At 36.2% G+C, this 25524-nt stretch overlaps 2 protein-coding genes and 1 non-coding gene across 5 annotated transcripts in view; 1 reads left to right on the top strand and 2 right to left on the bottom strand.

Moving 5' to 3' along the window:
* The window catches only part of ECM2 (extracellular matrix protein 2), a 36950-nt gene extending 13303 nt beyond the window's left edge, over positions 1–23647 (bottom strand). The window contains exons 1-6 of one of the 3 annotated variants that reach the window (XR_003001526.1): positions 23473–23544; positions 12089–12401; positions 7990–8178; positions 5258–5821; positions 2679–2794; positions 884–1019 (exon numbers count right to left, since the gene is read on the bottom strand). Coding sequence is in view for 2 of the 3 variants with exons in the window: in XM_024732967.1 (XP_024588735.1) it covers positions 884–1019; positions 2679–2794; positions 5258–5821; positions 7990–8178; positions 12089–12377 (1294 nt within the window). In the remaining variant the exon portion in view is untranslated. Of the gene's footprint in view, positions 1–883; positions 1020–2678; positions 2795–5257; positions 5822–7989; positions 8179–12088; positions 12402–23472 lie in introns of all 3 variants that reach the window. The other 2 variants (XM_024732967.1, XM_024732968.1) reach the window with 2 other exon arrangements.
* Positions 1–25524, top strand: part of CENPP (centromere protein P) — a 220135-nt gene that overhangs the window by 148403 nt on the left and 46208 nt on the right. The window lies entirely within an intron of this gene.
* On the bottom strand, positions 18680–18786 carry LOC112391603 (U6 spliceosomal RNA). Its single transcript, XR_003001527.1, has one exon. It is a non-coding gene; the product is annotated as a U6 spliceosomal RNA (small nuclear RNA).

Below are 25524 nucleotides of genomic sequence, written 5' to 3'. Positions count from 1 at the left end.
TAAAGACATAGCTAGAATTCACAAAAAGGTAAATGTAATACTGCCTCTTTTATACAGAGTTCATAATATGACAACTTTAGTTATCCAGCTAGTCCAGAAACAGTCTTAAGAGTAAATTCCAGTTGTATTAAATGTACAGAATGTGGGGCACCTTCACTAAAACCCATCCATGGGAAAGCCAGGCTGTCGTGGCAACCACACACCCATGGGCATCATTTTTCTTGCCCTGTGGGGTGCATGTGTCTCATGGACAAGTGCCAGAGCAGCCCTCTAGGGAACAAGACTGTCAAAGCCAAAGTGACTGCCATATAGAGTACATGTGCTAAAGATGTACTTTGTTTGTAGGATTACCCCTCAGCCTCACATAGTTGCTCATTTACTTATATTTTATGCATAATTCTCATTTGCCAAAACATGTCAAGTTAAAAATAGCAAAATGTTCAGAGACAGTGGGAGTTGTGTATGGGGTGTATTGTGCATCTAAGGAGACCCGTTCAACAAGCCATGATACTGTGTTATCACCACTGATACCAAAAACATCGGTACAAACACAGCACCAGAACACCTGGCTGTGTGGGGAATGTTAATGTAACTCTTAGGATATTATGGATTTGTAATTTAGTTATTGTATTGTGAATGATGAAAACCTGAAATCAGTGAAAGTTTATTTATAAAATTCATTTTTAAGACAACGGGCAGTTTAAAATACATTTTTTTAAGTTTCACCAGTCAATAGTTAAAATAAATTTTATCAACTTAAAATGGTAACATGACCAAAAAAATTTTACTAGCTATTCATTTAGCAATATTGCAAATAAAATTTCCACACAACTACAGAAGAAAGGTTATATGGACACATATCATAAAGTCAAACGTTAAATACCTGATAAACTTTCTTCATCAATAACCTGAAGATTGTTCTCATTGATTTTAAGTTCTTCTAATGTAGATGGTAGTTCTGAAGGAATCGCTACCAAATTGTTTCCATCCATATTCAGGCGCATTAAATTCTTTAGAAGCTTAAAAGGCAAATCTCAAAATTACTTTTTTATCTTGTTGCAGATGTACAGTCATATATGTCATTTAATGGTCAGTTTGCAGTAGTTACTAAAGTTTCACAAACCTTCAGTTGCTCAGGCTTAGACAAGAATCCCCATATTCTCCCTGCCACGTAGATGTTGGTCCTGTTAATAGCATTTATTCCCTGGTATTTTCAGCAAACTACATTTGGTGATTTTGCATCACACTCACCCATATTTTTATGGTGACTTTAGAAAGCAAGAGAAAGCTCCTGTCACCGCTGGACCAGTCATATTTTCCTAGATCTTAGGTTTTCAACTTCTCAGCAGTAGACACAAAGTTAATTAAAACATGCAATAATGTGAATCTGTCATAGATGCTAACAAGACAGCAGTTTGAACCCTTTCAATGTGTTTGTGAACTCAGTTTTCCATCTATACTAAGTAGAGACAGAGTCATAAAATAGCACTAACGATTGTGGAAATTCTTCAAAATTAAATGCTACAAATGTAACAAACTGTTTCTATATGGTACCCAAACAGTTTTGACTGTCTGGAGAGTGCATATCCACATTTGTAGTTACATGTTTGTTGGCCAAACTAACCTACACTACCAAAGTTACAGAATGATTTACATCAGTGGTGCTCAGAGTCAATTTCAGCAGTTTGGAAATGGGACAGAGAATCCCAAAACAAGAAAAAGGTAATTTCCTACAGTGTCCTCTTTTTTGATCAAATACAGGAAATGCACAGGTCCCAACTGTTGTTCTATCAGGACGACTAGCATGAGGCAGGACTCCAGGTCTTTCACATGAACGTGGACACCAAGTGTCTGGAGCTCTCTCGTCTGCAGTCCAGAATCTATATGAGAACCAGGAACTGAGCTTGTAAGAGGCCAGTGATTTGTCCAAAGAGTGGACAGAAGACCATCCAAGGGGATAAAGTTTGACCTCCTGGCATGTAACTTGTTTTACTTGGGCTTCTTTAAGCGCACACATTTATGAGTATTTGTTTACACACATAAACCCCTCCTTTCTTCTGCCTTTGTTTTTCTGAAAGTCCTTGATACTCTGTTTTCTCCCTTTTAGAAAAAAATTTTAATTAAATGTGATTCTTTCAAAGGTTTACTCTATGCTTTTCTCTTTCCCTAGCATATCCCCATGTTAATTTTCATCTGAGCCCATTTGTTTTTCTAGAACCCCCTCCTGCTGAAGTATCCTTTATCAGATTTTGCAGATAGCACAAAATAAGGAAATTTTGTATTGCTGGCCTGAAAATGTTAACAGAATTTCCAGATAAGCTCTCCTTTTTTCCCAGAAATACCTCATGTACTAAGAGACCATATTTCAACATGTTTTCTGCTACTTAGGGAGAAACTCCTCTATAAATTCAAAACATTAGTTTTGTCATTCATGCTGTTGTGGGTGCTTTAAGGACAATTAAGGCAAAGCATAGGAAAAACAGCTAGAAACCTATAAAACAATATACTATATTCAAGATAAAACTTGACTACAGTTTAGGGACATCAGAAACTTTCTTCAGAGGAAACTCCAGTAAAACATTTTACTTTTCCTTCCTTCTCCATCTCCACCCACTGACAGTACAAGTCATGAAAAAGCCATCCACGTGGATTGTTAGAAGTCAGAGCATATTATTTACCTTGAATGCTTTTGGACCTATGCCTGAAGAGGTGATATTATTTCTGCTCAGATCAAGCCTTTCCAAATTCGGTAATCCATTAAATGCTTCATCAGGAATGGAGGTGATAGAATTTCCTAGGACACGTAGCAATTGTGTTTTAGGCCTATGTACCTATAAATATATGTATACATGCACATGCATAGATAGCAAAAGAGAGCTTTATCTGGAGGAAAAGCAGTACTTATAGCAAGGACAATATGTATTATATAAGAAAATGAGTGTTTAGGAAAAAAACAAGACTGGGACTAGACTATTTCATATGGTCAAAATTTTCACTCTAAGGACTTGTCATGCTCTAGTACATCATGTTTTAGATGAAGCTGCTTTAAAACAGCCAGAATGTGGTTTGGTAGACAATTCTGTTAACATTATGCATTTTACAACAAAGATGTGTTTATGGAAGGTGCTATAGAAACTGATTTTTATAGTTCTTCGTATTTCCCTATTGACATTTCCTAGACCCTGGACCAGAAATATACTGTTTTTTACAATGAAACCTTGGGCATGTGACTTGCCTTCTTTGAGCATCAGTTTCCTGTAAGTAAGAAGCTTGGGGAGATAATCTCTCAGATTGCCTCCAGATCTTATAATTCTGTGACTTCAATCTATAGAAGTTCCTGCATGCTTTAATTTATGGGGTTTTGGTTTGACATTTAATTAAGTACAGTAGTCAATGATTTTTAAAGCCAGAAAATGAGCTTATCAGAAATAGTGAGTACTATAAAAATCATGTGGTGACCTTCTTATAAAACCAAGATACTGTGACTGAGCACAGGTCATTCATCTTTCATAAGACTTTAGACTTTCACAATTTGTTTTGTTTTGTTTTGTTTTAATGGCAGAGCACACCTGGCATGCAGGCTATAGAAGGAGGGGGCATTGCTGGAGCAGGACACTCTGGGCATGAGAAGAATTCCTTAGGAGGTCATGTGAACATGGTATCAGGAAGGCCATAACACCAGAAATGTCCTATTGCAGATTGGCTATCCTGATTAAAGGGGTCACGCTGTGACCATTGAGTATTTATTTATACGATCATTTATTATTTCTGTGGTAGTTTATTTCTGTTACTTCCCCCAAGACACATCTGAAACCCCACTCAGATTCTCTCACCCCTGCATCTTCAGAGCTATCCCCAGCATGGGCCTTATTGCCAAGACTCATTCACTGTCCCAGTCTCCCCACCAGCCAGCCTCACACACATATCTGTCCTACCATTCCTCCACTCAGAGCTCTTCCTGGCCCTATAAGAATGTGGGCAAAAAGTCTGGACCACTCCATGCCTACCACAATGGCTAAAACAAGGGGGGGAAAACAACAGGAACTCTCTGATACTGCTGGAAGGAGTGTCACAGCCATTTTAAGGAACTGTTTGGTAGTTTCTTATAAAGTTAAACATGCTTTTACTGTAGCACTCGGCAATCCCACTCCTGGGTATATACCCTAGGAAAAAGAAAACTTAGGTCGGCACAAACATCCATATGTGGATGTTTATAGCAACTGTATGCATAATTGCCCCAAACTGGAAATAATCCAGATGTTCTTCACCTGAGACCTGTGGTCTGTCCAAACAACAGAACACCTCTCAGAAGTAAGGAGGAGCCAGCTACTGATAAACGCCACAACCTGCATAGCCCTCAGAAGCATTATGATAAATGAAAGAAGTCCAGCTGAAAAGGCTACATGCTGTATGATTCCATTTCTATGACATCCTAGAAAAGGTACTCTAGAGAGTAGAGTACCTACTCTCTAGGTACTCAGGAAACATCAGGGCTGGTGAAAGGAGGGACATGAGAGAATTTGGTGAGGTGATGGAAATGTTATATCTGGCCTCTCCCGTTGCGGAACACAGGCTCCGGACGCGCAGGCTCAGCGGCCATGGCTCACGGACCCAGCCGCTCCGCGGCATGTGGGATCTTCCCGGACCGGGGCACGAACTCGCGTCCCCTGCATCGGCAGGCGGACTCCCAACCACTGCGCCACCAGGGAAGCCCGGAAATGTTATATCTTGATTGTGGTATTGACTGTAAGCATTTGTCAAAACTCAAAGCATAACAGGGACTTCCCTGGTGGTCCAGTGGTTAAGACTTCACCTTCCAATGCAGGGGGTGCAGGTTTGATCCCTGGTTGGGGAGCTAAGATCCCACATGCCTTGCGGCCAAAAAACAAAACGTAAAGCAGAAGCAATATTGTAACGAATTCAATAAAGACTTTAAAAATGGTCCACATCAAAAAAAAAATCTTAAAAAAACCCTCAAAGAATAACATGCTAATAGTGTTTTACTATATATAAATTATACCTTCTAAACCTGGCTTTAGAAAAAAGTCAATGTGAAATCATGGTTTGATTTGGAGGAATTTACTTTATAACTGATGGTGCTATTCTGCAGTAAACACATCTCTTCTGCAAAGTTTTTATGTTTGAAGATTGTGAAATTAATCTGTTTGGGGTCAACTTATGTTATAAAATTAAAATATAACATTCATAGGACAATGGGAGTTAACCACAAAATCAATTTAACGTCAACATCTCTTACCTATGAGCTCCAGACTTGTTATCTCTGGTGCTGTTAGCGGTGGTATTTGTGTGAGGTCGGCGCTGATACAGGAGATGGTTTTGTATGACAGAGAGCACCTGCTTGGCAGAGGTGGTATGCCTCTGGGGGTAGCTGGGATTGGGAGTTGAGAGGGCATCCTGAACATATCTCCTCTGACGGCGTCATCGTCATCCTCGTCCTCGTCCTCGTCCTCGTCATCATCCTCATTCTCCCTTGCTGGGTTTCTGTGTCGATGGGCCTGCCTCCCCTCCTCTCCAGGTCTCTGCTCTCCCCCTTCTCTGCTCTGTCCCTCATTGGGAGGTCTCCCCCAGTCTCCAGGTCTAGAGATCTTTTCCTTTTGCTCCCTATCTTCATCTTGTTTAATTTCTTCTTCTTCCTCCTCAAATTGAAGTTCCTCTTTTCTCAGTGCTTGATGCATTTCCACCCAAGGAGACGGCTGTTGCTTATGAAGTAAACTGGTAGGTTCTCTTTGTTCTGAAGAATCACCAGAAAATTCAGTTCTGTCATTTAATGCTATACTACTGAGTAGCAAATAGGAGGCTACTGACCACATAAGGAGAAGACAGCAGGGGCAAGTTGTGGTATTAATGAAAGGAAAAATCATAGTGAAAATTAGGTTAGTAAATAACATTCCCTGTAGGTATATGAGTGCAGTTTAAATGTGAAATGCATCTTGAAATTTTTGTTTGAAGTTTTAATAGAAATAAATAAACTTTATTTCTGTTTTATAAGACTTTATAGGCAATTCTTGTTTTTCCTTGTGAGCCTTAATACTTATTTTTACTAAAGTATCATGCTATCTGGTGACTAAAGAGGGAATATTACCATATGTTGCTTACCATAAGCAGTCCTATTGTGAGATTGTAATATAATCAGATGTGATAACTTTATAGTAGATACTGTTCAGTTAATTGGGCTTATTGATAATGTAAGAATTTGTACACTGTCAGACATAAAAAAGTGAAAGAGATGTACCTTTTACTTGTTTATGGTAGTGAAATTGGCTTTTATTTATAGATTTATTATATCTGTCTGATTTTCTTTCAGCTCCATGGGCCTAAAAGCATCCTCTGAAATTTAGAGTTATAGAAAATTCTCTTCTGTTTTCCTCCCAGACTCTGTACTTAAATTATTTTTACTTCTTGAGACCTATATAGAAGATGTCCTGGATTTAGATGATGATTCTTTAACCTAGACATATGCACAAGAGTACTTTTTATTATTCCATGATGATGATAGCATAATATATAATAGTAGAAAGTTTATCTACATTTGTATTTAGCTGTTATTATCTTTGGCAGAAAGTGGGGAAGACTTGACAAAGACCAGATTTTAGACTCACCCTCTGAATGAAGAGTTTTAGGGAAAAGTGAGCTCAGTACATAGATTTTCTTTCATCAAAATATAAAAATTTACTTAATCATTTCTATGATTTTATTTAATGCCATACATAAATCACCCCCAAAAAAGAACTCAAAATATAATTATGTGAAGGAATTACTTGAGATTTCAATTCAGTATGTATTATAAAGTCTGTGAGTTATGTTTTTCACATCTCTGACAGAACATGCAAAAGGAGAGTAGGAAAAAATTAGCAAAATGAAACTAAAACTATCATATTGAAACGTTTAAAATCTTTTCTGTATATCCAAGTTTATTTTTCCAAAATAACCACAGCATTTCAAGAATAATAGTTCAAGTCCTTTGAAAAATGTCTGAGAATTTCTGGATCTTGCCTTTATAAAACTTCTGTTTCATATCCCAAGGAGTCAGGTTCATTAAACACTTTTATTTTCTAACATTTTTTAAAGTCATAATACCTTAGTAAAATAATTAGTAGTATACACCAAAATACAGTTCTTAAATGTTCGGAAGTTCTTCCTGGTAGGAGACTTTTGTAGGTAACCACCCTGTGATCATCCTGTGTGCTTGGAAACAATCTACCTTGATCATAGGCAACAGAAGATATCTGTATCCCTTCCCATTGAATTATTTAACACATATTTATTTATTTCATAAGCTATTGGCCAGGCTTTTCTTGCAGGAGTCCTGAGGCTTCCTCCCTAGAGTCCTCTACTGCATCAGCCTCATAGATAAGGCACAGTGAGCAGCCAACAAAACCTCATGGTGTGATCTTTCTGTGCACAGCAGTGCCACAACAGAAAGCCACTGCTCCAGGGCCATTGCCCTTTATTTCTCTAGGATTACCTGAGCAGTAATGACTGCACATAGACTGGGAAAACTGGGCTTTATTCTCTCTAGATGCAAGCCACTCCTCCCTTTGTTCACCATGAGTTCTTCATCTTCATTTGGGTTGATAACTGTAAACACACTGAGTTGAATTAAGTGAGATAATGCATGTAAGGAACTAAGCAGAGTTCTTCACGCATACTAAGAACATGGGAGCTCTTTGCTATGTAAATTCTATCACTACATCTGTAATGCTGCGAGTCAAATGTGGAATGTGATCTGGTCTGAGTTTACTCATTCTAATAGAGCTAGAACTCTAAAGCCAAGATGTTTTATTTTTCTCTCCCCTATCATGCAATTTCCCAAATAATTTCCATGTTTATCATCATTGTGCCAATATTTTAAGTACCCTGATGACTAGTTTATCATAATTTAAAATTTAAGGTAGTGACAAAATAAAAACAAATGGAAGTTAAAGACTAAATCACATGTGATATTTTGTTTGGGCTAAATATTTGTACCAGTATCAGAGCAGACGGGGCAGCATTCTCCTTCAGGTGTAACTGTTTGGGGGCACATCTGAGGGTGGCACTTGGTCTCATCACAAAGGACTCTTCCATTCGAGCAGAGGCAGATAGTGCAGGGCTCAGGAGACCATACAGCTTTGTTATACATGGTCATCCCATTTGCCAAACAGTGTCCTTTCTTTCCTAGAAGAGAACAGTAACATTTAAATTCCTTGTATGATTACTAGCACTTGTGAATGGAAGTGAGCCCAATGTGATAGACCCACACAAGAATAACATTCTATGTTCTTTCATGCAGAGGATAAAAGTATCTTACAGATGTAAACCTCTGAAATGCTTTTCACATGCTGTATTCTCAACCCCTCTTACTTAGGCTCTGAGAGTGACCTCCTCATGGTAACTTGAGCCTGAATTGTACTTCCATCCTGCATCTGTCAGGATGGCTAAGTTATACAACAGCAACAAACAACCCCTAAATCTCAGTTATTTCTTGTTGCTGCTATGTGTCCAATGTAGATATTGTCAGGATAAAAAATAGGCTTCATCTCCAAGCAGGCTGCCCTGATGACCACAGCAGTGGGAATGTGAGGTTGCAAATAACACACAAGCTCTAAACATGTCTAATTATATTGACCAAGGCAAATTATACAGCTACATCTAACTTCAGAAGAGAAAAAGCAGTATAGTTCCATCACGTGCCAGAGAGCAGAGAGCTGGAACAGCACTAATGATGAATGAGCCCACATTGTACCCTTCCTGATTTGCAGATGGAGAGGTGAAATAAGACTGTATGCTTGTGGTGCTTTTTACGTTGAATTCTCGATGAGACATTGCAACAATCTCTTTTTTTTTTTAGAATAGTTGTGTTATTGAAATACAATTCAAATACCCTTTTAAAGTACACAGTGCAGTGGGTTTTAGTATATTGTTTTCTCTACATACAGTGTTGTAGATACATGGATATGTGTGTCAACTAAGCAGGCCATTAGACAGTCAATTTGAATATTAGAGGGGATGTTTTCCTTCCAATCCTAGTGTTATTCCTGATAACTCTTTTCCATCTGTTGAGCCACTGTCCCCGCAAATGAGCTCTCACATTTGTCCCCTTCTTTCCCTTACTGCTGTGTCAACCCTGTTCAAGCCCTACCCATCTCTCATTTGGATACTTACAGTAAACTAATCCCACCCATCCAATTTCTCCCCTGGAAAAAAAAAATAGATATAATCAGGAGTTGTCTCCTGATTATAAAAGTACTATAGTGTATCAAAATTCCAACAGCCTTTTTTGCAGAAATGGAAAAGTTAATCCTTAATTTCATAAGGAATTATAAGGGGCCCCAAATAGCCAAAAAAAATCTTGAAAGAAAAAAAAATTTTTTGAGGGCTCACACTTCCAGATTTCAAAACTTACCACAAAGCTACAATAATCAGCTTATACCAGTATGGTACTGGCATAAGGATAAACATATACACCAGTGGAATATTGAGAGTCCAGAAATAAACCCATTACATCTATGGCCAATTGATTTTTGACAAAAGTGCCAAGCCCGTTCAATGGGGAAAAAAGTTGTCTCTTCAACAAATGGTGCTGGGACAACTGTATATCCGTATGCAAAAGAATGAAGTTGCCCCCTACCTCATGCCAAATATAAAAATTAACTCAAAATGGATCAAAACCTAAATATAAGATGTAAAATATAATATTCATAAAATAAAGCATGACCTTGGATTTGGCAATGGATTTTTAGATATGATTCCAAAAGCACAAGCAACAAAAGAAAAAATAGATGAATTGGACTGTATCAAAATTTCAAATTTGGTCCATTGGAGAACATTGTCAAGAAAGTCAAAGGGACAATGTACACAATGAGAGAAAATATTTGCAAATCATATCTGATAAGGGTCTAATATCTTGAATATACGTGAAGAACTCTTATAACTCAACAACAGAAAACCAGCCCAGTTAAAATATGGACAAAGGACTTGAATAGACATTTCTCCAAAGAAGATATACAATGAACAATAAGCACATAAAGAGATGCTGAGAGTCATTAGGGAAATACAAATTAAACCACAATGTGATAACCGCTTCACATCCACAAGAATGGCTATATTTTTTAAATGGAAAATAATGGCAAGGATGTGGAGAAATTGGAGTCTTTGTATATTGCCGGTGGGTATATAAAATGATATAGCTTCTGTGGGGAACATTTGGCAATTTCTCAATAAATTAAACATATAATTACCACATGGCCCAGCTCCTAGGTACCTGATATTCCACTTCTAGGTATATACCCAAGGGAACTGAAAACGGGAATTCAGATAGAAACTTGTACACAAATGTTCGTAGCTGTGCTATTCACAGTAGCCAAAAGGTGGAAACAACGCAATTATCCATCAATGGATGAAAGGATAAACAAAACATGGTATTTCTCTGCAATGAGATATAATTCAGCATAAAAAAAGAATGAAGTATTTATACACTGTACAACATGAGTGAACCTTGAAAACATTATGCCAAGTAAAAGAAGTCAGACACCAAAGGCCACATATTATAGGACTCCTTTTATATTAAATATTCAGAATAGGCAAATTCATAGAGACAGAAAGATTAGTGGTTGCCAGGGATTGCGGGGAGGAGAAAATGGGGAGTAAGTGCTTAATATATATGTAGTTCCCTTTTAGGGTGAAGCAAGTGTTCAGGAACGAGATAGTGGTGATGGTTGCACAACATTGTGAATATACTTAATGCCACTGAATTGTACACTTTTAAATGGTTAAATGATAAGTTTTATGTCATGTGTATTTTACCACAATTTTTTTTTCTTTTTTTTTTTTTCTTTTTTTTTTGCGGTACGCGGGCCTCTCACTGTTGCGGCCTCTCCCGTTGCGGAGCACAGGCTCCGGATGCGCAGGCTTAGCGGCCATGGCTCACGGGCCCAGCCGCTCCACAGCATGTGGTATCCTCCCGGACCAGGGCAGGAACCCGTGTCCCCTGCATCAGCAGGCGGACTCCCAACCACTGTGCCACCAGGGAAACCCACAATTTTTTAAAAAAGTACTGTAAGACCACTGGAAAACATTTTAGGACAATTTAGAAATCTTTCGTATACATCTTCTATACCTTTTAATGCACATCACCCTATGCTGCATATTTTTTAAAACAGATTTGAGATCACATTATGCATACTACTTTTCAACCTTTTTATTTTCTATTATTATAGCTTGGATATCTTTCCACTTAGTTAGGGAAATTGACCTCATCGTCCTTTAAGAGTTATGGGTACGCTATAATCATCATTTTAAATTCCATGCCTCCAGGCTCTTTCTTCTCTCAATCATGTTGTAAATGTGACCTAAATTGTCTCTTTTCATGGTAATTGTATGTTATTTCTGTTAACTTCGTGGAAATAACATCATTTAGAAGCATTTGGTTTTCTTGAGACAATGTATGAAGTATTGGTCACAGAACATTATGTGGTGATACATTCTTTTGTCTTTTGAAAGTTTTATGTAATGGTACCATATGTATAATATAATTACTTTTTCCTTCCAAACCTGGAAAAATGTGGACCATTAAATATTAGTGTTTAAAAATGCCTAGTTGAAATCTTCGGAAGAATTTCCAATCTTTTCAAACTTTAAAAATTCAGTAGTTTGGTCTATATCAAATAAATTCAGTGGCTTAACTTCATGTTTGGTTGAAAATATTTAATAGCCGTGAGTTCATAGACTCATCTGAATCATTTATTTCTATATCCTAGATGATCTATCATGATAAATGAAAAAGCAGTTTTGACATGTATATTACTATATTATGATTACAACTATTTTAAATACATGGCATAGTAAACAGACTAGAAATAATAAACCAAAATAGTAACTATGATTTTATAAATGTAGTTATAGGATAAGTAATATTTTTTCTGTTTTACAATAATTTGTATTATAAGTATATTCTGCAAATGGGTTTTTAAATTATTTCAAAATTTATCTTTGTAGATTAAACCAAAAGATAATATAATAACTTGAATTTTTAAAAAATTTTCTTTTTGGAGTTTCTCTCTCTTCCTCTCTTCTACTGTTTTCTTACCTGGTAATACATTATAGCTTGATTCTACTCCGGGAAATCTTAAAAAGGATTCAAACTTTTCCTCCGTACTATAATCCAAGTTAACCATGGGAAGTGTTGCTGCTGGTGTAACTATCCTCATTTGCTGAATTCCAAGCTGTCTACTGGATCTGTGGATGGGCGAGGAACTTTTTCTCTGTCTTCTATAATACATCTTCCTTCTTTCCTTCCTAGAAGTTTCTTCATTTTGTCCAAACTCAGTTTGAATAACGAGAAGCACAAGAAAACAATACAAGCTTGAAAACTTCATGCTTGTTTTTTCACTATTTGATTCCTAGGATGAGAATGAAACAGAATTTCAGAGTTAGTGACTAAATTTTTACCTCTGAAAATTGGCCTATAATTGCCTATATCCCTCAGCAGCAAGTCTGTGAGATATAACACATATAATATATGGGCTCTATGCTATAGTATTACTGCCAAGTCAGAATTTAGAATTTTTCTGTCAGAATCAAATAATTTTTAGTACTTTATTGCTAGACCAGACATGAGCAAACTTTTTCTATAAAGAACCATATAGCAAATATTTTAGGTTTTACAGGCCATGCAGTCTTTGTCATAACTACTCCACTCGACCCTTGTAACATGAAGGTAGACAATATGTACATAGTTTGTGTACGTGATATGTACACAGTTTGTGTACGTGATATGTACACAGTTTGTGTACGTGATATTGAACCATATAGCAAATATTTTAGGTTTTACAGGCCATGCAGTCTTTGTCATAACTACTCCACTCGACCCTTGTAACATGAAGGTAGACAATATGTACATAGTTTGTGTACGTGATATGTACACAGTTTGTGTACGTGATATGTACACAGTTTGTGTACGTGATATGTACACAGTTTGTGTACGTGATATGTACACAGTTTGTGTACATGATATGTGCACAATTGTGTACACAAATTCCAAAACAGGCAGTGGGTCAGACTTAGCCCCCAGGCCATAGTCCATAGTGTGCCAACCCCTCTCTGGACCACTGTGTTGTAGGTTTTCAGAGGTTACTCAGGAGGTTTCTCTCCACCTCTCTGCCAAGTCATTCTGTGACTAACATCATCCACAATTCATTTTCCCGGCTCTTATATTTTATTATTTTATTCTCTAGTGTTCTAATTTTCTTTGTTGGGGGAAAGAGCATAATTGCACCAAATAAAAATAACAGCAAACTAGTATCAGTTATAAAGAGGTAAGAGGGACAAAGAGTAACTTTTAATCAGCTGGTCTCAAGAGGAGTACAGGGCCCTGCACATGGTGAAGCTGAAAAACATATTTGAGAAATGAATACTTTTTCAAACCTTAAACATGGATTAGCACAGAACAGAAATCCCTGAGAGGGGGAAAGTCCAAGTTGAGCTCCTGCTCACTGCCTGGAGGGAGTTCCTTCTGAGGCTGAAGCCCAGGGTGAGGACCCAGGCAGAGCCCAACAATCTTCCTGAGTTGAAAAAACAAAAAACAAAAAACCTGGGGTCCTGGGGATGCCAGAGAGGCAAGAGTTTGCAGAGCAGAGCACAGGGAGGTGAGAGCTACCCTGAAAAAGACTTCCAAAGATATCAAGTCTTCAACCGAGTATGATTAGCACATTTGTATGAGAAAACTACTCAACACTTGAGAAAGAACTACCATGAAGGACAAAAAGAAAAAATCCTTTAGGCTAGAAAAGGCTGGGCAGACTCTGTGTGTCCAGCAGTCATAGTGGAGAACCTGTACTGCAAAGGGCATCAGACAGAGTGCTCAGAAGGGCATCGGCACATCAGAGAAAACAATTTACCCTAGACTAACGGCTGATCTGATCCCATTTACAGCACTGAATAGCAAGCCTCCAGAAAGGATCAAACTGTGTGCAACAACTTAACTATGTCCCAGAGCACCCAACAAGTACTGGGAAATCCAGCAAAAATTTACCAGGCACACAAAGAAACAGGAATTGTTGACCCATGATGAGGAAAATCAATCTATTGAAACCCATCCATAGCACAGCTGACATAATTATTAAGTAGGTCATTAAAAGTTATTAAAACCATAATCTGCGTGTTCAAGAATGTAGAGGAAAGATATTTAAAGAAATCCAAATTGAACTTTTAAAGATGTAAACTACAATGTGAGAGAGGAAAAACTATACTGCAAGGGATGAATAGCACATTAGACATTGCAGGAAAAAATTAGTAAACTTGAAAACATAGTCACAGAAATTATCCAAAATGAAACACACACACACACACACATGACCAGTAAAAAACATGAACAGAGCATCATCAAACTGTGGGACAACTTCAAGAAGATCAATTTCTGTCCAGTTCCAGTCCCTGAAGGACTAGGGAGGCACAAAAAATATTTGAAGAAATAAAGACTGGTCATTTTCCAAATTTGATGAAAACTATAAACCCACATATCCAAGATCAATAAACCCCCAAAATAAGAAATATGAAGAAAATAATGTCAAATATTCATCATAATCAAATTGCTTTAAAACCAGTAATAAGGGGAACATCTTAAAAGTGACCAGAGAAAAAGACACAAAGTTAAGAATAGAATAAAAGACTTCTCATTCAAAACAGTACAAGCCAGAAGACAGTGGAACAATGACTTTCAGGTACTGAAAAAAATCAACTTATATACTCAGTGATAATGTCTTTCAGAAACACAGGCAACATAAAGACTTTTTCAGACATAGAGAAGCTGAAGGAATTAATCACCAGCAGAATTGCACTGTAAGAAATGCTAAAGTAGAAGGAAAATTATATCAGATAAAATTATGGATCTACACAAAGGAATGAATACCACAGGAAATGGCATATATGTAGATAAATACTCTATTTTATTTTTAAATCTCTTTAAAAGATGCTAGTTTAATACAGTCATCTGTTTAACAGTTGTGTTGATTAATATAATAATACTGTATTTTGGGGTTTCTACCTTAAGTGAAAGTAAAATGTATGACAACAGAAGCAGAAAGGAGGAAAGAGGAAGTGTAAATATACTGTTATGTTCTAATACTATAAGCAAAGTGGAATATCAACTGAAGATAATTGTAATAAGTTAAAGATGCATACTATAAGCCCTAAGGTAATCACCAAAAAAAACAAGAGTTATAGCTAATAAACCAATAAAGGTGATAAAGTGGAGTAATAAAAATAATCCGAAACATATTACATGTAAATCATATTAAATGTGAATTCATTAATTGCCACAGAGACTGTCCACATTGAATTTTTAAAAATTAAGACCCAACTCTAGGGACTTCCCTGGTGGTCCAGTGGTTAAGACTCCATGCTCCCAATGCAGGGGGCCTGGGTTCAATCCCTGGCCAGGGAACTAGATCCCACACGCATACCACAACTAAGAGTTCACATGCCACAACTAAGGAGCCCGCAGCCTCAACTAAGACCCAGCACAACAAAATAAAACAAAACAAAATAAAATAAAATCCCAACTCTATGCTGCCTATAAGAAACTCATGCTAAATAAAGATACAAATGGATTAAAATTAAAAGGATGGAAAAATATATACTTTGGTAACACTAATCAAAAGAAAAGTGGGGGCTTCCCTGGTGGCACAGTGCTCAAGAATCCGCCTGCCAATGTAGGGGACACAGGTTCAAACCCTGGTCCGGGAAGAGCCCACATGCCGTGGAGCAGCTAAGCCCGTGCGCCACAACTACTGAGCCTGCACTCTAGAGCCTGTGAGCCACAACTACTGAGCCCACGTGCCACAACTACTGAAGCCCACATGCCTAGAGCCCTGCTACACAAAAGAGAAGCCACCGCAGTGAGAAGCCCGCACACTGCAATGAAGAGTAGCCCCCGCTCGACTCAACTAGAGAAAGCCCACGTGCAGTAATGAAGACCCAACGCAGCCAAAAAAATAAATAAATAAAATAAAGTTTTAAGAAAAGACATATTTAACTCAATAAAAAAAGTGGATGGCTATATTAGTATAAGATGAAGAAGAATAAAGAGAGCCATTATGTAATGATAGAAGGATCTATTCATGAAGATGTAACAATTCTAAGCCTTTATACACTGAACAGTATAGATTCAAATTACATGAAGAAAAAAACTGGTATAGCTGCAAGAAGAACTAGACAAATCCACAGTTATCATCCAGAATTTCTACTTTCTTCTCCCAAATCTGGATTTTTAAAATAGTAGATCACAAGCTAAAACAACAAGATAGCACTGTACCCTGTTAGAATGGCCAAAATCAAAAACACTGACAAATTGTGAGGTAAGGGTGTGTAGCAACAGGAACTCTCATTTATTGCTGGTGGGAATACAAAACCATACAGCCACTCTGTAAGACAGTTTGGCAATTTCTTACAAAACTAAACATGCTCTTACCCTGCAATCCAGCAGTCCTGCTTCTTAATATTTACACACATGAGCTGAAAACTTATATCCACACCAAAACCTGCACATGGATGTTTACAGCAGCTATATTCATAACTGCCAAAGCTTGGAAACAACCAGGACATCCTTAAGTAGGTGAATGGATAAATAAACTGTGTTACATCCAAACAGTGGAGTATTATTCAGCACTAAAAAGAAAAGCTCTCAAACCATGAAAAGACATGGAAGAATCTTAAATGCTTATTACTAAGTGGAAGAAGCCAATCTGAAAAGGCTAGTACAGTGTGACTGCAACTACATGGCATTCTGGAAAAGACAAAACTGTGGAGACAGTACAGACATACTTCGTTATATTGCACTTTATCATGCTTCACAGATACTGCATTTTTTAACAAATTGAAGGCTTGAGGCAACCCTGCATCAAGCAAGTTTATCGGCACCTTTTTTCCAACAACATTTGCTCACTTCATGCTGTCACATTTTGGTAATTCTCACAATATTTCAAACTTTTTCATTATTACCAAATTACTATATTTGTTATGGTGATCTGTGATCAGTGATCTTTGATGTTACTGCTGCAAAAAGATTATTATGCTCTGAAGGCTCAGATAATGGCTAGCATTTTTTTAGCAATAAAGTATTTTTTAATTAAGACAGGAACATTGATTATCTTTTTAGACATAATTCTATTGCACATTAAATAGAATACAGTATACTGTAAACATAACTTTTATATGCACTGGGAAACCAAAAAAAAATGTGTGATTCCCTGTGTTGCAGTATTAGCTTTATTGTGGTTGTCTGTAACCAAACACACAACATCTCTGTGGTATGCTTATATGCTTATTTAGTCAGAGTTGCATGTTCATTGATTTATGATCCTACTTTCAGTTTGTGTTTTCATTGTGGCCAGGTGATGCTTTTGCTTCCTAGCAATCTATATCATTTATAATGGTGCTTCACTGTATAGAACTCAGATTTTGAATGAATCTTTGAAGTCATCTGCTTTTCCAGTAATGGGAAGTTCTTTATCTTCAATGTTCAGACAGCTCTGTCAGAAAAGTCTTAGATTGAGATACAATTTGTTGTTCATATCATGGCCCATAAGAGATTTAAAGATAAGCCATGTTCACACAGTTTTCTTTCTCCTGAGTTCTTAATCTTTTTTTATCAATGCTTTTTAAGATGTGTTTAAGTTTCTAAAACTAGTACATAATTTTTAAAAACTCAAAATGATACATAGGCATAAAAAACAAGTTGCCTTAACCATAATTCATAGTTTAGTACAAGGGTAGACCTACTTTTTCTTCAGGGTCCAGAGAGTAAATATTTTTAGCTTTGCAGGACAACAGTCTCTGTTAAAACTACTCAACTTTGTTATTGTAGCCAAAAATAGCCATAGACAAGTAAATGGATGGCCACAACTGTATTCTGATGGCACTTTGAAAAACAGAATTTGGCCTATGGGCCATAGTTTCCCATCCCCTAGTTTAAGGGTATCTTTCATGATACCTTCTAAACATATATGAACATATATATTTAAACATAAATGGAATTGTTCGATATACTGCAATCTGTTTTCTTTCCATTCAGTAATAAATTGTGGTCATATGGACATATATGTCAATGTATGTAAATCTGTCTGGTCTGTGCACTCTATTTTCATTCCATAAGTTATGTAACAAACAATTTAGTGATGGATATTTAATTTTTTCCACTTTTCGTCCGTTGTAAACACTCCTGTGGAAATTCCCTTTTGGTCCAATTGTTAGGACTCTGAGCATTCACTGCCAAGGGCACGAGTTCAATCTGTAGTCAGTGAACTAGGATCCCACAAGCTGCGTGGCGTGGCCAAAAAATGAAACAAAACAAAACACTCTTGTGCATATATCTTCTGGAAATATTTTTTATGTTCTTTTTTCTTAAATTGAAGAATAGTTGATTTACAATGTTGTGCCCATCTCTGTTGTACAACAGTGTGACTCAATTATAAACATATATACATTCTTTTTTTATATTCTTTTCCATTATGGTTTATCACAGGATATTGAGTATAGTTCCCTGTGTTATACATTAGGGCCTTGTTGTTTATCCATTCTAAATATAATAGTTTGCATCTACCAAGCCCAAACTGCCAGCCCATCCCTCTCCCTCCCCTCCTCCCCTCCTCCCCCTTGGCAACCACAAGTCTGTTCTCTATGTAAAAATACGGAATGCTTCACAAATTTACATGTCATCCTTGTTCAGGGGCCATGCTAATCTTCTCTGTATTGTTCCAATTTTAGTATATGTGCTGCCAAAGTGAGCACTTTTATGTTCTTAATTGTAATTTTAATTTATAAATAATGTAATAATAGATTTTCTGTTGTTTTTAACTATGTTGTCTCTTGGGTTTATTTTTAGATGAAATTTAATATAAGTCACTTTGATCATATTTATTAATATATTTTGAGGCCATGGTATAGGTATATACACATTTAGAATTGTTATATATTTCTGGTGCTTTTATCATTAGGTACTTTCTGTTTCTCTAGTAGTGTGTTTTGTCATAAGATCTACTTTGTCTAATTAATGTAGCTGCTTTCTTTTTATTAATGTCTGCTTAATATATTTTTTGCATCATTTTACTTTCAGCCTTTCACATTTTCAATATATTTTCTATTAGCATATCATTTTTAGTTCAATATGACAATTTTTATCTTATAATTGGAATAGAAAGTCTATTTTTATTTACTGTAACACTTGATATGTTTGAATTTAAATATATTTTCTGAATATTTGCATTCTATTTGTCCTGCCTGTTCTTTGTGTGGTTTTTTTTTCCATTCTTGCTTGCTTTCTTTTCAATTGATTGCTTAGTTTTTATTATTCCATTAGTAATTGTATACTTTTCACTATAAAGTTCTTTGTAGAGATTACCACATACATCCTTAACTTATCAAGTCTAATATAAATTAGTACCTTTACCTCTTTCTGGACTTTAACTTTACTTACCTCATCCTAGAACATATACTACTTTTGTCGTATATTTTAATTCTTTATATTTGTTAAACCCTCAAAAGATTATTATTATTTTATGCTAAAAGTTCATTTAGATCAGGCTCTCTCAACCTTAGCACTATTAACATTTGGGTTGGACAATTCCTTTGTTGTGGTGTGGGGCTGGCCTTTGTATATTTAGTAGCATCCCTGGCTCCTACCCAGTAGATACCTCCTCTCAGTTATAACAACCAAAAATGTCTTCATATATTACCAGATGTGTCTTGGGGGTGGAAGGATTCAGCCTGCCTCCAATTAAGAACCACTGATTTAGATTTTCCTAAACATTTATCCTTTTTCTTTCTTCTTACGTCTTTCTGCATCTCCAGTCTTCTATCAGGATTATTTTCTTCCTAAAAGAATACCTTTTAGTAATTCCTTTAGTGCAGGACTGCTGATGACCAGTTCTTTTGTTTGTTGGTCATATGAAAATGTTTATATCTTATGTTCATTCTGAAAGGATGTATTTGCTAAATATGGAATTCTAGGTTGACAAGTGTTTTCTTTCAGCATTTGGAAGATTTCATTCCAGTGTCTTCTTGTTTCCATATTTTGTGTTGAGTAGTCATCTGTCAATCTAATTATTTGTCCTTTAAAAGTAACTTTTTTTGTTGCTTTTAAGATATTCTCTTTGGCTTTGGTTTTCAGCTGTTTTACTCTGTTGTACATAGATATGATTTACTTGGTTTTATCCTATATAGGATTCATAGCACTTCTTGAATCTGTGGACTGATATTTATCAAATTTGGAAATTTCTTAGCCCTTACCTCTTCAAATAATACTTTCCTACTTCTCTCTCCTCTTTCTTTTCAAAACTACAGTGACACGTATGATAGCCTTCTCATTATGTCTTTAATGTCACTTTCCCTCTCTTGTATTTTTTATCCTTCTCTCACCCTGTGATTGATTCTGGTTATTCCACTAACCTCCCTTCCATTCACTAATTATCTGTTCAGCTATGGTTTATCTGCTATTAAATCCATCCATTGACTTCTATTTTTCTATTATTGTGTTTTTTTAGTTTTTCGGCTTTTCAGTGGGTTCTTATTGTTTCTGTTTCTCTACTGAAATTTTCAATCTTGTTTTTCACGTTTTGAACTTATTAATCACATTTATTTAAGTCTGAGTCTGAAAACTCCATTTCAGGACATTCTATATGTCTATTTCTATTGTCTGTTATTTCTTTCTAGGTTTTTAGCCATTTTCTTCTGTTTCTTCCTATGCCTGATGGCATTTGATTGCCAGCCATTGTATATGAAAAATTGTGAATATACTTTGAAGCCTACAATGATATATTTATTATTTATCCTAAAAGGATTTACATTCAGACATGAGGTTAAGGGCACTAACAATCATAAATTGAATGATTTGAAGCTGAGTTTCACTATAACTAATTAGTAATTATACCTTAAGTCCCAAACCAAAACCTGGTGATTTCATCTGCATCACTTTTGCCTGCCACCCCTGCTGCTTGATTGGCCCCATTCCTTGAGTTTTGTTTCTGTCTTGACTTGAGAGGCTGTTTTAAAGCTATACTAAGCTTCTCAGTCACCTCTTTTGGTTCCACAGATGCCTCCAGAAGAAAAGCTGTTCCAGACCTCTTAGGATTCCAGTCCTATCCCAAATACTGGCCCTGTTATTTTTCCTATTTTTTTCTAATTATTCTCAGTAGGCTGAATGGTCTGAATTGCATAGTCTGCCATTATAAGAAGCATGAGTTCCCTCAGATTAGTTTTATTTCCCTGAAATATATCATTTTTCTTTAAGAGAATGTTTTGGGTTGTAAAAGTTTTGAATTCATATATGTCAGAAAATATCATTTTGTTTAGTTGGAAATAGAATTATGATTTTAGAATAATTTTCCTTCAATACTTCATAGGTATTGTTCCATTTGTTTCTTATATCTGTTACTGATGAAAAGTTTAAATTGAATCTGATTCTCATCTCTTTGTAATAAGTCTTTTTTCCTCTCTCTGTAGAAGTTTTTTTTTCAGATTTTGAACTCATTTTTAATATTCAGAAGTTCTACTATAATGTACGGGTTTTGTTTTTGTCCTTATTGTATCCTTCTTAGGATCTTTTACTCTAATGACTTCTTTCTTTTCCACACAAGCTCTTTTTACACAGTTCTCTCCCATACCTATTCAAGGCTATGGTTTTTCTCTTTAAATTCATTCCCATCTTCTCTCTGTATTTGAAGCATTCCTCACAGTTTCTGTCTCACCAGAAGCTCCCCTTCTTATTTCCTACTGCAGCTATATATCCATGTGTGTATTTGTTTGTAATATATCTTCTCTTATGTCTAGGTATTTGGTAAGAGGAAAAGAGTGATATCTGCTTAGTTTGCCCTCTTGAATCTCAGTTCTTTTTATAACTTCATCTGCCAGAATTATCCTCCTGTAGTCAGGATGTACTTGGATCATATGCTGACTTGTCACCATTTTCCCTTGGCTCAACAAATAGCAGCCTCTAAGTTATTTTCATGTCAACTAACCTCAGCATGCAATCTCTTTTTCAGTATATAGGTACTTTAATTACTACAGTAATTTCAATCCCTTTACTGTAGGTCACTGAAATGAAACTATATTAGAACAACTTTTCATAATCTATATTAGTTTTAGAAAAACTAACATGCAAAATATAAGGGAGGAGCAAATCCCCTAGCTGATTGGTGGCTAAAATTGTCAAAGCCCATTCAGAGAGCAAGGTAATATGTTGGGAAGAAATAGCAACAGCAGCAGGGGAAAGCAATATGAAAAGTTGCACTGTGAGACAGGGTAGAAGTAGAATTTGCTGAGTGGCGGGGGAAGTGAGCTCTGACAGAGAGCATACATAAAATGTGCTCTACATAAAATGTGCTCTACATAAAATCTGTACATGGAGATTTTTTTGCTTGACAGTCATATATGTGACTCTCCATCCTGTGGTAGGTGAGAGTTATGAGGAGTCAGGCCCTGGATCTAAGGGCTCTGGAGATAAACTTCCATGAGCGTCTCAGGCATCGTGTTGTCCCTGAGCCTCTTACTTAGCAGAGCATTGCCCAAGCTCACCCTTCTCCCATTATCCCCATCCCTCTTTGTCTTCCACCCCCCTCCCAAACTGGCTCACTTTTACTTATCCAGAAATCTAAATAGATATGTACAAAAATAAATTTACAGAGCTATCTTAATTTTAAGAAAATCAGAATCTAAATAGTCTAATTGAAATGTTTAAATAATGTTTATGAAATGGCCTCTCAATACTAATTTTATCATTGATGCCTCGGCCTTTGTTATTTTCAGTGATTTATAGAATTTCACATTGCCTTTAATATTTATTCCAAAAACAACTTTATAATTGAGTGAATATGTTTCTAGAGGTAAACTTTTATGACACAATAGGTCTAATCACTGTAGGTATTATTTTGATCAAGTAAAATTTTCTTTCATTTTAGCATTTATTGTGTTTATCCCAACATTAAATATCATCTGTAAATCTTGGTTAACTTATTATTTTTTTCCATTAAAATTCTTCGTCATCTGTCTTAAGTAAGTTTTAAAAGGGTTTAAATTAAATTTTAAACTTCTACACAAAGGCATGAGATGCCTATTATCCCTTTTAACTTCACTCTATAAGCTTATAATGAAAAACATTTTTAATTAATCCTTTATGCTCTTTTAGGACTTAAAAATAGAAAAGAATGAAATTTTCAAACCAACTTATACTTCTATTGAGCATGTAATTCTATTTAAACATATAAAAATATACTGAATCCTAATTTCATAAAGTTTTAAATACTTCGGAAGTAGTCATCCTGAAAAAAACAAGTAAACAAAATAATGTACACTTTAAACTTTTAAAATCTATTAGTAAGAGCTTATTTCCTCAAGGGTTAAACATATTTGCAACATAAAACAGCCAAATATTAAAACCATTCCACATGCTTTAGTAGAAACTTAAAATTTAAAACATTTTACCTGGAAATCTAAACTAAGTAGGCTTTGCTTGGTGTCATTTAAGTCTCCAGATGAAAATGAAACAAAACCAGAGCTTTCTTTAAAACAAAGAAGGGATTGTTGAAAATTGTTAACTGACTTCTTTGCAAAATCTAAAATAACTGCTTCCCTTGGGGATACATGCCTTTCGGTTCTTTGTGCAGAAAATCAGCCAAGAGAGTAACCAGGGAAAATAGTTACCAAGGCAAATATTTGTTCTAAATCATGGGAAAAGTGGAAAGCAGCAGAGGGGGGAAAAAGCATTAGTCTGTAGGCTGAGAAGGCGGAGTTGGAAGCACAAAAGGGGAGCTTGATTAAGAAATGCGTGATTTTCATAGACTAATTACATTAAAAATCTTAACGTTCCAAGTTAGAGGACTGTGCATTCCTGGAATGCCTTTAATTGGGTTAATGTTATTTAACTCTCTCATCGGCTCTCTGCCTGCCACACCAGTCTCACACACAATATTGTTAACAAAACAGAAAGCTGTTACATATTAATGTCATTGAAATTATGTAACTTCCAACCTTAAGCAATAAGAAGAAAATATTCAAGGGAGCTATGAGGCTTCTGATTAAGGTAACTGGCAAATTAATTATCTACCTCAGCCTCAGTTTCTTCATCTGCAAATAAGCAGGTCAGAGACAGATCAAGGTTCCTGGCCCACAGTGCTGCTTATAGAGGACCTTGGGTGAGTTACTGCTGTTTGTGACTAAAGTTTTTTCTTTGTACAGCTGGGATGGTAATACCTATCTTTCAAATTTTTGTGCAGATAGAATGAATAGCACATACAAAATGCCTGTCGTAGACTAGGTAATTATAATATCTATTTTTTAAAATTCTTACTTACCTCATGGGTCTAAATTATTTGACAGAGAGAAGATACATTTTTGTCTTTCCAAAATCTTAACATGACCTGGTTAGATCAAATCAAGATGATGGACTGAGCACATGGGCCACCCAAATTCCTAAAAATAACAAAAACTATGTTTGTTTTTAAAAATGTAATACTGCACTACAAAATAATTAGTACTATTAGAAGACAAGAAATGTTGAGAAATTTCTTGAAAACTGAAGGTACATAGGCTCTGTCTGGCAGACGACAACAAAACACATATGAGACAAGGTAACTCTGAGGGTGTTCCAGGTTTAGAAATTATAGATCCTGGGAATGGTGAGATTCGTTGGGAAACTGTACTCAAGAGAAGCAGGGCATATGACCCCAACCTTCCTGATGTCTCCATCATTTGTTCAAAGTATTAGGCATTTACCCCCAAACTGAACCCATGTTCTCATCCACTTGGCCCTGGGTGTCTAGTAGAAAAGTGAACCCCCATCTTCAGAATCCAGACTAGCTCAACCCAGTACAAGCACAAAGTTGACTATCTCCACCCACACATTCAGAGCTTTGGGTCAGTGTTCTTAACATATGCAGATAGCCCAAGATTACCAAACATTTGCAAAGATTCTAACATTAGAGATAGGAGTTCCCCTCATCTCCCCCCGCAAAATACCTACCCACAATCAGAAAAGAGCTTTGGAAATTTAATCAAGAATGAGAAGCCACTATAGACCTATTAGAATTGCAAAAACCAAAACACTGATAATACCAAATGCGGGTGAGAATGTGAAGCAACAGGAATTCTCATTCATTGCTTGTGGGAGTACAAAATGGTACAGCCACTTTGGAAAGTAGTTTGGTGGTTTCCTAGAAAAATTCAGCAGTCATGCTCCTTGGTATTTACCCAAATAAGTTGAAAACTTATGTCCACACAAAAACCTGCACACAGATGTTGACAGCAGCTTTATTCATAGTTGCCAAAACTTGGAAGCAACCAAGATGTCCTTCAGTAGGTGAAAGGATAAACTGTGGTGCATCCTACAATGGAATATTATTCAGTGCTAAAAAGAAATGGGCTATTAAGCCATGAAAAGACATGGAGCAACCTTAAATGCATATTACTAAGTAAAAAAAAGCAATTTGGAAATGGCTATGTACTATGTGATTCCAGCTATGTGACATTCTGGAAAAG

Source organism: Neophocaena asiaeorientalis, unplaced genomic scaffold (genome assembly GCF_003031525.2).
Source record: "Neophocaena asiaeorientalis asiaeorientalis breed wild unplaced genomic scaffold, Neophocaena_asiaeorientalis_V1.1 scaffold778, whole genome shotgun sequence".
Taxonomy (NCBI): domain Eukaryota; kingdom Metazoa; phylum Chordata; class Mammalia; order Artiodactyla; family Phocoenidae; genus Neophocaena; species Neophocaena asiaeorientalis.
Note: the sequence above shows the minus strand (reverse complement) of the source record. Positions and strands in the feature narration are given on the sequence as shown.